The sequence below is a fragment of the Impatiens glandulifera genome, chromosome 8, assembly GCF_907164915.1.
Source record: "Impatiens glandulifera chromosome 8, dImpGla2.1, whole genome shotgun sequence".
NCBI classification, from domain to species: Eukaryota; Viridiplantae; Streptophyta; class Magnoliopsida; order Ericales; family Balsaminaceae; genus Impatiens; species Impatiens glandulifera.
Genome location: NC_061869.1, coordinates 4875346 through 4888017, shown reverse-complemented (window position 1 = coordinate 4888017; position 12672 = coordinate 4875346). Strand labels below are relative to the sequence as shown.

Below are 12672 nucleotides of genomic sequence, written 5' to 3'. Positions count from 1 at the left end.
TCATCAACCCCTGACTTCTTTGACGAATTCCAGTCTAACTGGATTTAAAACCTTGGTATTAGGTAAAGAGTTTCTCTGCCATCTCCTGCGAGAAAGTCCGGTGAAAATGGGGAAAAAATATTCATAAGCTACAAACTTTATTACATTGTTTTTAAGGAAGGTGCGAAATAAGGGTGGAAGTGTGTTTTGACGGCGAAAAATTACATAAGTAATGGGCGCTGAAAGGAACATCCATTGGGTTCGAAATAACCTTTCTAATACTGAATTTTGGCTGCTTCAAAATGTACCATATTGATAATAGGATCCGAAACGAACAAATTATTTATTTTATGTAAGATAATTTTTCAATTGATATTGGATCATACATGAGTTGAGATAGTTTAGATTAGTTTGAATATAACCCATAAGTAAGATTGGTCGAAAAAAGTTTATCCTAATGATTTAAGAGGTCTTATATTTGAGAAAAAAAATGTTTATGGGCAAATTTCTCTATTTTCCATATTTTGGAGGGTCGGATGGGATAAAGACTAGTGTTAATACTTAATAGTATTATCAACTAAAAGGCGGGGAAGGAATGCAAGAAAAAACGAAGCAATTGAGAAATTTTAATGGCGTTCACATTATTAGGGTTTTCCATGAACAACGCAATGGAGCTTTCTCTAAACACTTCATCTTCTATATCTCAATTCCAACCGTTTCTTCAACATACTAATGTGAATCTGAGAATGGAGGTTCGTTTCAATCGCTCAAAATCATTTACAGTAACCAGAATGAGTTCTCCAATCTCTTGTTGTTCTTCCGATTCCGCAATCTCAGCAACGCCGTATACGTCCTCCACTGGCGTTCCTCGTATGATAAGGAAGAGGAGGAGATATCGGAAGTTGAATCCTGGCGAGAAGGAAGGAATTACAGAGGAAATGAGGTTTGTTGCGATGAAACTCAGAAATGTCAAAGGGAAGAGAATTGTGAAAGATGATGGAAGTGATGAGGAAGATAATGATACTGACGAGTCGACTCAATCCGACTCAATCGATGATGATGATGAGAACGGGGAGACATGGCAGCCAAGTTTGGAAGGTTTCGTCAAGTTTCTCGTGGACAGCCAGCTCGTGTTCAATACAATTGAACGCATTGTCGATGAATCCAGTGACGTTTCTTGTAAGTTTTCGAAATTTTCGAAATCTGGAATGATTTTGATTTGATAGATGGATTTGTTTAAAAGAAACCACGAAAACTTGTAGATGTATACTTCAGGAAGACTGGTCTGGAACGATCTGAAGCTCTCAGTGAAGATCTAGAATGGTTCAAGGAACAGAAAATTGAAATACCTGAACCTAGTAGCCCTGGAGTTAGTTATGCGAAATATCTCGAAGAACTTGCTGAGACAAGCGCCCCTCTGTTTCTATCGCATTTCTACAATATATATTTCGCACATATAGCAGGCGGGCAAGTGATTGCAAAGAAGGTATATCGAGTTTGATTCTTCTTTACTGCAATGGTGATTGATTAAAGGTCTCGTTCTGATTTAGGTTTCTAAGAAAATATTGGAAGGAAAAGAGTTGAAATTTACCGAGTGGGAAGAGGGCGAAGCAGAAGAATGTTTGAAGGGTGTTCGAGAAAAGCTCAACATGCTTGGAGAGGTAGTTATTTCCTTTGGATGATTGTTGTTTATAGTATTCGCCATTGTTGATTGATTGCTTGAATTTTGGTAGCACTGGGCGCGCGATGATAAGAACAAATGCTTGAGAGAAGCGACCAAGTCTTTTCGTTTTCAAGGCCAGATAATCCGACATATCATCTTATGATCTGCTCAAATGTTCGAAACTAGGTCACCATTTTTGTCAGTTTTCGACTTTCAATTTGTTTGCCTGTAAACATTAAGCTCAAAATACATTAATTAATAATAGTATATCAATTCATGAAGATGGCCATGTCTATTACCTATGAAAATGTTAAATCTACAAAAGAAAATAACTTGTCTCTCTAATCTTAAACACTGACTGAGACATGGTCAGTTGCTACATTTACTTCCATTTTTCCTTTCTGCTACAAATTAGGTCAACAGTTCAGATCAGATCAATGACCGTTTTCTTCTAAGCCATTTTGCCTTGATGTCCTTTGTACGACAAAATGATCAACAATCTTAACAGTGTTTATCGGGTCAAGTTGTGGAGAAATCGCGCACCATTTACTAGGCCATTTTATATGATGGCTTAGCTGATTAGGTTGCCTTGACTCGCCATCCCATTTGTAATCCAACTTCCATTCTTTTGGTACCTAAACATATTACCAAAACCAAAGTCAGACCGGAATGAATCGAGATAATAGTAAAGAATACTCGTGCAGAGATATCTAACCTTATCGACAGCAAGGGTGAAAACTTCAAGATCTCCGATGCTGTTGATGTGGAACCGTGTGACAGCCTTATAATTAGCAATCCGAAGCGATGAGAAAGCTTCGTCAAAATGCAGGTTTAGCCAATTGATACAAATGTACAGGTAACTTCCGAACACCAAAGAAACAACCGGTGTCGTGAAGACCCAGAAATAAAGGAAAACAGCGGCATAGTATATAACCGCTCCACCTCTCGATAGGGAATCCATTCCATTTTTGCATATATTATTCCTAGTCACAGCCATCACCTGGATAGAAAGCATAGATCTCAATTCTACACTTTTTTTATTTTATTTTAAGAAAGGTAAAATATAACAATTTGCAAACAACTCACTTCGGGAATATCAAATGCAGACATGAGATATTTAATGCAGGCTGGATAAAGCCCATATGTCCATTGTTCTATCCGCGCACGAAGTCCAGATGGGTCAGGGAAATGTTCGTTCTCCATGGTTCGATACCACTCGTACAACGTGTGATAACCTGAAACGGGAATGTAAGTTGAATTAACAAATCAAGCTAGATCATTTTTTTTCTTTATTCTCTGCGTACCACTGTCATGACCCCCACTTAAGACCTTACTAGTGAAGCTCGGATTTTGAATAGGCTTATTGGTCACAGTTGTGCCTCTATATCAAATAACTCAAAATTATAAATAAGGTCACCGGAATATCTTAGACCTCTAGATTAATTTCAAATAACTTACCATCCAATCAACAGGATACTCTTTTTCTTTGTATCACATCATTTAAATTGGGAACCAAAATATCCTTATTTTTCTATAAGAAAATTATTTTTTCATGATATATGTTTTTTTTACTCAATTAACTCCAAATAACCTGATTTTCAATAACCTATATTATACCAGACCTTAGCCTTGGTGACAGCTAATGCACAACAAATTGTATATCAAAAGAATATGTCAGTTAGAGGAGAAAGGCACACATCGCAATGAAAAGGGTGTCTTGTGTGTAGTCAAGCACACAATAAAAAGATGAATAGACTATATGAAAACAGAAGAACAAAGACATCACCTGATGTGGCGAGCAGCTTATGTTGGATACATGTCTCAATACCTAGTTCCAGCAACAACATGAGAATTAGCGCTGCAGACAGGTGCGCAGAAACATGAAGAATACCAATTAAAGCCTGTCTCTTCCGGGAAACTTTTGGAGGAACAAATGTAATGGCAATTATTAACAGCATAGCAGCCCCTCCTGCGGACACATATGAGTAACCCAGAAGGTACAAAAACGTGTCCCAAACTGTCGTAAAAAAGCTCCCAAGCTGATCAGAAAAAGTGTCTTTCTGCAATATGTGGTCTAGATTACACTGTAAATAGAAAGAAAAACTACAAATGATTAGTCACATGGAGATTCAGCTTCACTCAAACTTCACTTACAAAAATCAGCAGCCTATTTTGGAAGGGATTGCACAGAAGTTTTTTTATTTATACATTTAAAAAGCATAGTAGATTTAACAACATATATACTGCACAACTGGGGACAACCTTTTGATTAAAGTACATTTATTCTTCATAGATCTGCTTATCGAATTAGATAGTAGATGCATTTTCTATAAAACCAACAGAAAAAGCATTTACTATCATCAATTTTGCATGGTAAGAGAATGCTGGGTTAGAAATGGTAAATCAACTAATCTTGCAAATCAGAACAATATACTGATAAAGAACCACCTGAGGGAACATAGAAAAGGCCAATATAAAATATATAACGCCACCAATGATATCAAACTGCCAATTCTTCTTGCGGAATTTCAATATGTTACCTAGAGCAATCTGCATCAACAACATAAAGAATATTATTTAAAAGGAATGTCAATCCATTAGAGCGTCTTTCTATCTCATTTAAGGGACCAAAATTCTTTACCCTGCTTGAATCTTCAAATGATGGGTAAGCCGACTTGGTCTCGAACGCGGCTCCATCAAATTCATTGAAATTACTAAAGACGTGAGTTGGGTGCAAAAATGCACCCCCACAACCATTCACTATTAGGTGTTGCACGAAAGTGGGCTTAGTATCTGTTGGTACATGTGAATGCCGCAAATAATTATGCAAATCCCCTGCAATCCAGATTTTACATCTTCCCTTCAAGCAGTCACGAACCAGGTGCAACACATTCTTAGCAGACGTTTCACTCCAGTACCAATCAAGAAGCCAAATTGGTTCATGTGTGACAATGATGACAGAGTCATCATCTCCTACCTGCAAGCTTCTGATTAACACACAAATGGGAATATATATGCAACATTAACAAAACACATAAGGAGCTCAAGCAAGATATTGAAGACAAGCTAAGAAATGAGGATGTCTTAAAAGTAATAAAAAAAATTAAGCAAAGTTTTCCCTTGAACTTTCATGAAGCATAGTGAAAATAGCCACTGGACTTCTATAATTAGAGATAAGTTATGATATCACAGCTACCTCTCTGATAGTTATTCTTGATATTCAACTTTATTTATCAATAGGACCCACTGCATATGGGTTGAAAACATGTTACATATATACGCATACATATGGGCTTATATTCTCCTTCACAAAAAGTCCAAGAGCATAATTGACCTTTTTACCTGAAGGGAAATATCTTAGATATTTACTGGATTCATAGTTTACACCTGGATGTAGATCTAGTATTCTTTTATTTATTTTTTATTCATTTAGAGACTAGGGTTTATTCCTCGAGGAGGATAGCATAACATCCCACTATCATGACCCTATTACAATGATTCGGTGGGAATCGAACCTGAGACATCAGCATCTTAGTTCAACACTCTTCTACTTCTCAGAGTTGTGATGTAGTCCAAAGAGTAGTAGCAGATATTAACAATGCTTTGTACAGGGAAGTAACCACAAGCTCTAGACCACTATGGACTTCCAAGAATATTAATTACCTTAAGGGCCTTGACAAACAGTTATACAACTGTACAGTGTGTAATTTAGGCACCAGGGTATTTAGGCTTTTACTATCTAACATGACATAATGCTTTGTTTTTTGGGGGAAATTAAACGTCAGATGAGAAGCATGTTTGAACACGGATAATGTTCTCACAATCACCAACATCAAAAATCTGAAAATGCTACTCGGGCAAATCAAATAAACCCAATATTCACCTGAACATATACCAGTGAACAAATAAAGGAGCATATTTGTCCACCATCTAGTAATCAGTATGCCAAGGATATAAATTCAAGGAAATAATTTTTTTCTTATAAAACAATTTTCTATCACAATACTCTTACAAATAAATATAAGGAAATTTGTGGATTTATGAGGTCTGGGTGTATGCCGGAACCTTACAAAAAAATAAATCTTTCAATGCAGATGCATCTCACATTGTGCTCATATATATATATATATATATATATATATATAAGCACAAGACAATTACAAAAGCACTTTGAAAAGAGATCCTTCACCATCAGCTGCTAATTAAGTATATCAGAAGAAACTTTACCAAGAATACCTCTCTCTAAATAAAGCCAAATGCGAAAAATCACATCAGACATATAACACTATGGAATTGGCTCAAAGGATGAGAAAAATACCTTTTCCATTATCAATTCTGAGAAAAATTTGAACTGGTATACATCAATATCCATGTGAAGTGCAAGGTCTAGGCCAAAAATCCACCATCCTTTAGGAAGTTGCAATGCAAAATAGCTCTTCTTCTGGGGCATAAGCCATCCACCCAACCAGCTCTTGTGACAAATGTACCTCATAAAGGTCTGAAGTCCGTCAAACCAATCTGGGACATTAGATTTTACAATATCACAACAAGACTAGTTATTTGCAATTCACTGCAAAAGTTATTTTCTAAACAAACATATATATATATATATATAATAAAAATAAAATTAAATGTTAAAGTTTGTATTAATTAAGTTCGTGAATTTGGACAAATACGAAGGCAATTTCTTGCAATACAAACAACAACAACAATAAGCAAGCAAGTCACCAATATATATGGTTGAAAATAATGAAGAGTATTAAGTATCATGAACTAACCGTGGTTTCCTGGGATTAGAAAGCACTGAGGTCCATCATACAGCTTTATGTCTGGGTATTCAGAAGGCAATTCTGGCTTGTTTATGGCTACATGGTCTTTTTTGAACCATGGTGGTGGCTGAAGGGCATACTCGAAAGGACGGAAGAAACGCTTTTCATAAGTGAATGAGGATGGATTAGGATATCTACAAGACCAACCAAGTTCAAACATCTTAATCAATGTCACTATACCCAGCTACCTAGACATTATAAAAGGCATGTGTAATTGGTAGCAAAATATCAATACAAGAGAGACCCTTATGTGCTTCATATAGGCAACAAGAGAAACATAAAAGACTAGAAGAACCTTTGACCTGTCCTGACATAGAAACAGATTTAACTCTAGATAATATCTTCAGCAGACTCAACACTGAATCTTAGGAAGCTAAATTATTGTTATACTTTCAGTTAAGACTACATAAATCCTCTAAAATTATAATATCAAGAGTCCAGAAACATAGGTGTTTGATATATGAGCACACCCTTGTCTTTTGCAGTATTAAGTCCAAGCTCAAGGAAAACACATTGTTTTTTTGAAACTTGGAAGTTCCTTGAGGAAAGGGAACCAGAAGAGATGTGACCATGTAAACATAAAAGCAGTAACTATTTCAATGAAACACAAGAAACATGTAGATCTAGTGTCTGACACCATCTCATAACTGCCCATGCAGCAAGAGCGATTACTGATCTTCAACAGTTCAATTATACAAGGATGTGAATGCTTCTCAAATTCCTATGTGAATGATTGACTGTGGTATATATGGTACTGTTTACTGTAAAGAAAAATACAAAGAGAATTCAAAACTAATAAAAAACAGTCATGCTTACGCAAGATCGCCTCCAATCAATAGAAGGTTTGCACGAGGAAGAGTAAGCATCTTATTATCACTCCAAACCCTAAGACATGGTTGAGCAACGAGACGAGCCACAGTATAGGAGGAATTTCCACCATCGCCAGTATCCGCTAAAAAATCAAACCAAAATTCGTCTTTCTCAGTGAAATGGTCAAACAAAAGATCGTCTTCTTTTGCCCCTCCATTAACACTACTCATTGCCGCCTTATAAAAGGAAAACAACAAAAGAACAGAAAAATTATTATAAAATTATGAAAATTGATCAATAAAGCTGTGAGTGTATGCTTTCCCAAAAATTAAAACCATGCATTGCAGTGTTCATACAAATGGAAAAATAACATGTGCCAATATATAAGAACATGTCTTTTCCAATTCAAAGAGTCTTAACATGTAAAGGAACACAGCATAAAAATACAATGAAATATCAATGTAAATAATCCACCTGTAACAGAGTTCTCAGCAGGCATTGTAAAAATATCAATTTACCTCCTAAAACATAAAGTTGAGTACCCATTGCTCATGCATCCTGAAGTATTTTTCGTGAACTACCAAATAGAAAACAATCTTTCTCCCTTCTTTTTCGAAATGTTAGGGTTCATATTAACATAAAGATGGCTCTCTAACAATACAAACAATGAATGCCTAAGTCTTGAACACGTGACCTCAACGTCCATCAGGCCACATTGAATTGGTAGAAAATAGATCTTTCTCAACAAAGGTATAAGGGCACTTGAAAAATAACTATTATAAGACCTATTTGGATACCAACCAGGTCAGAAATGCCCTGAATGTAGTCCAGGTAGACACATAAAAGGAAAAGCACATGAGAAATAAGAAGATGACCATAAAAGAGGCCATAAATCACATTTTATATGATAATATATTGGGTGTGTGTGTAAAGTAGGCACCTACTTGCATCATACGCATGTCAAAGCGCCCAACAAATACCGTTACTGATACCAGAAGGTCAAAAACTGTCTTGAATAGATCAGCCGATGTCCTATAAAAGTAATCAGAAAGGTTACAATCAGATGAAACTCTTTTGGACAAGACAAAAAAAATAGTATGCGGGGAGAAGTAAAGCAGGTTTAACTATGAGCTTACCCTGAATACCAAGGAACCATGTCCAGAAATTCAGGACCCATTTGCTTTTTCTTCAGCTTCTCAAATTCTTTTTCTGGTACTGGGTGAGTCAAGGCCCATCTATAGTTCTCAGCCATGGATCATGTCAGAACATGGGGAAAAGGCCATAGAGAAGGAAAAAACTCTAAAAAATTAACAAGAGACTTTCAAATGCTAATATAATGGTTATATGAACTGGATTTATACTGGTTTATTTGGACAGGAATTACACAAACCAAGTGATATCAACTTTAAGATAATGATATTCAATGGCATAGATTATGATCAGAATATATTAAAAAGGATGAGGGTAAATGATAATTAGTAACAAGGTTAATAATACCATTAAAAAATGAGTTAGCAAAGCACTAACTTGCAATGATATTTATGCACTCTATAACTGGGGTTAACTAATACCATAAAAGACTAACCCAATCTAACCTTTTCAACCAAATAACAAATATGTGTAGAACCAAATCCAATACTTGTGAGCAAATCTCCCTATACCATAGACGGTGAGGTTTAAAATCCCATTCTACCTACGTAAGTTCCAAATTCAAAAAGAAGACTTTGGTTTGGATAGGATAGGATTTGGTGAACAAATATTTGCCTGGATGGATGGAGACCAACTAACTAACTACATATAACATAACATCAAAATGTGTGACAAACACAAGAACTGCTATCTCCCTAACCTGTAGATGATAAAAGTACACAATCCTGCCCACTAATTCACAAATCCAAGCAGAAAGATCGACTTTAGTTGGAAAGGTTTAGGTTACAAATGTTAGGCTGAATAGATGAAGATTAACAAAAAACAAAGGCACCAGTTAGACTACAAATAAGAGTCTCATTTTCTATTGCAAGATTAATTGCTTTAGTAGTTTATTTGACTGTAATTTGTCAACAGATATTTATCCATAACCATCATCTAAACCAAACAAATTCAAGTTTCTTTCTAACTTCCTAATATCTTGTATAAATATGGATCATATTTTGTGGGCTGGGAATTGGGATACATATTTGTCCATCTCCAGCCAAATGACGTGGAGACACGAAGATGGTGCAACTATTCTAGGAAGAATGTATAGATATGAAGGTAGTGTCACTAGTAAAGGAATAAATAATGTAGATACTAAGAGAATAATGTAGATTAAAAGATGGAAAACATTATTAAGAAAAATGCAAACATTAAAGGAGAATATATGGATATAAATAGTGTAATCACTAAAGGAAGAAAAAGGAGATAGTGAGATGGAAATCACTACTGAAGGAAGAACGTATAGACGATAAGATGAAAATCAATTTATATGCAAGTATTATAATGAATCTACATGTGCAGGAATATTGGAGAATATACATATACATACATATATATATATGTGTGTGTGTGTGGTTTAATAAATGGTAACAGAAACAAAATCCAAGAAACGAAAAATAAACACAGCATTGCATGAAGCAAGCCATAACTCACTAACTCACCCTGTTGACCTCTCCACTACATAATTAGCAATATAGAGGCCTATAAAGGTGGCCCATAACGAATATATGGGAGAAATTCCCTCCGAGGATCCATCACATGAGCCATTACAAGCTAGCTGAGAAGTGAAAATGGTGGAAGGTTACAACTTGATAATATGCAAGACAGAAACCACAAAAACAAAACAAATTGAAATGAAAGATAATTACCTCACCATAAATGACCCATTTAGATAAAAGTGGATAGTCACTGGCAGATCCAACAGGAGCAAACCATGATGAGCAGATCTCATCTTTCATTTCATTTATGCGAAGCAATTTCGCAATCCATGCTTTTGGCTCTTGCTTCTTCCAAAATGGAAACCAGTTATATGACTTTCCATGTGGTTTTTCCTTTAGAAGAGCACGGTTTCCACAGTGGCTATAAAATATACAGCAGGCCATACTCAGAACCTACAAAACAAATAACACAATAGATTATACATGAAGATGATGAATTTATGTAAATGTATATAGTTTTGAGAGTTTGTTTCTTTTGAAAGTAAACATACTGCACAGTTTTGAACTATGGTTAAGACCTCTGGCCTGCTTCCAGCAACACGAGCAACAAGACCAAGATACCAGAGCCCCAAGAATACAAGATGGAAAACCAGAAGAAACAGAATTGATGTTACATATATGTTCAAAAACAATGAGAGATTCATTCTCAAATCCACTCCCATTGATTGGAAACTGGGAAGATGATATAGTGCTGCCACTAAAATCCAGCCAATGTACCTGCAAATGAAAAGAATAAGATTATAAAGACAATGAGCTTGAGTTTGGCAAAGTATGCAACTCTAGCTGCATGAATCAAATAGTAAACCATTCCAAATTACAAAAAGTAATAACTTACCACCGACTAAAATTTGAATAACTAGGTTTGATCGTTTTGCCTAAAAAAGGCGATGAAAAGAAATAAAAGAACCCGAGCAGGCAACCATACATTGACCACCATTTGATGTTGCTGTCTAGCTTCTGTACAAGGGTATGAATATTGTCTGATGAGATGAAGAACAAGCAACCCACAACTACAGCAATAACTGCATGACGTGAATGCTCGTGTGGGTATGGGTGAGTTAGAATAGTCTTGACCCTCTCCATCTTAACACTATCCAATACACCAATAGATTACCAAACCGAAATGGCCCCTTTTTTTTAAATTATTCAAATTCCAAGTTATCCTGTGATAGAGGTGCTCCTTGAAAATGTCAATCCCACCATAGACCGATTTATATATACTGAAAATGAAATAAAAATAAAAAAGTCAGTTAAGTTAGTGTTCACATTCTTCTAATAGGTTCATAGAACAATAAATTATGCAGTTAAACTTGGATGTGGATGTGGATATGGATAGGGATGAAACACAGTCAAACAAACTATCCTCCTAGATAAAGCAAAGGCAGATTTCTGTAATTATGATTTAAGTACCTAAGTCAGCTCTTCCTTTACTTATTGTCATCTAAACCAGCTACACTCCAATAGTTCCTTAACCGAATCGATCAAATTACAATAGCACATTGAACCTAAGGTGCAAAATCTATATCTGACCATACCTCTGCATTTCAATTAGGGCTGCGTTTGTCACGAAATAATCGTTAAAACAGAAAGAAAAACACAGTCTCGGCTTCCAAATAATCGCCATAACTCATAACTCCACCAATTACCATAACTTCCCTCACATCCATTACACTATCACGCACAAATGACAGACAAATCAAAAGAGATGTATGAATTGAAGCGATAGTAAGTACCTGAGCGAGGACGTAGATTAGATTAGAGAGTAAACGGAGGGAAAAAAGCATACACCAAAATACAAAACGATCGACGAACAGTATAACTATTAATAATTAAGCATCTGTAAATCTCTGAGATGCAAAATGAAGTTGCGTATTCCCTCCACAGCGAGCACCACCACCGCCTCCGCCGCCGTCGCCGCCGCCGGGAGAGACGATCTTCCTCCCCGGAGATGATATAGAGAGAGATAGGGAGGGAAATTCAATTAGCTGAGAGAGTTCGACAAATCGGACTTTTTTCCTTATAGAGGAAGAATGGTAGTAAATGCGCGAAGTTTCTTTCTTGAGTCGGCGGTTTTTTTTTCGCACGCAAACTCGTAAACAATAAACCGGCGGTTATCGACCATAGGATATATTAGAGAAATTTGACAAAATGATCCTAAAGATTCACTTATTTAACTTTTTATCAAAAGCGTTAGTGACACCTCTTTTTTTTTTCTTTTTTTTTGACGATTTGGCCCCTGTCGCGAGAAGTCCTCAATCGCGAGACGCAACCGGCATTTGCAAGACGTAACTGGCATTCGCAAGACACAACCGGCACTCGCGAGACACAACCAACAATCGTGAGATGATTTTTTTTTTTTTTTTTTTAATTCTACACAGCATCCGGTTGCGTTGCGAGAGACACAACAGGAACATTTTTGTCTAAAAAAATATCACCAACACATTTATTCCATTTATTTTATGAGCCCGCCCAAAAAGTCAAATAAACTCATTTTTAATTTTTAAGGTCATTTCAATAAATTTCCCAATAAGTATATATTTAATTTCAGAGCATATTACACGCGTACCCACAAATGTTAAAAGCGCATTAATTTCGTGCACCTTGAAGTATGCAATAATATGCCATGTTTTGACGAATATTATTATAAAATAAACCAACGGATCACGGAGAATCAGATGATGTGGCAGCATATGCCGCC

The 12672-nt window shown here is 36.0% G+C and overlaps 2 protein-coding genes across 2 annotated transcripts; one reads left to right on the top strand and one right to left on the bottom strand.

Moving 5' to 3' along the window:
• The first annotated feature begins 547 nt into the window (after positions 1-547).
• LOC124912575 (probable inactive heme oxygenase 2, chloroplastic) lies at positions 548-2031 on the top strand. Its single transcript, XM_047453214.1, has 4 exons — positions 548-1158; positions 1242-1465; positions 1530-1640; positions 1713-2031. Exons 1-4 carry the CDS (start codon positions 609-611, stop codon positions 1803-1805), a joined length of 978 nt encoding a protein of 325 aa, XP_047309170.1. The 5' UTR covers positions 548-608; the 3' UTR covers positions 1806-2031.
• Positions 1888-11987, bottom strand: LOC124912574. Its single transcript, XM_047453213.1, has 16 exons — positions 11708-11987; positions 10810-11194; positions 10466-10691; positions 10125-10367; positions 9918-10033; positions 8418-8516; positions 8226-8313; positions 7288-7517; positions 6421-6605; positions 5961-6160; positions 4284-4619; positions 4091-4192; positions 3429-3726; positions 2729-2877; positions 2358-2642; positions 1888-2277 (listed from the first exon to the last, which is right to left on the bottom strand). Exons 2-16 carry the CDS (start codon positions 11055-11057, stop codon positions 2077-2079), a joined length of 3006 nt encoding a protein of 1001 aa, XP_047309169.1. The 5' UTR covers positions 11058-11194; positions 11708-11987; the 3' UTR covers positions 1888-2076.
• Between the last annotated feature and the right edge of the window lie 685 nt (positions 11988-12672).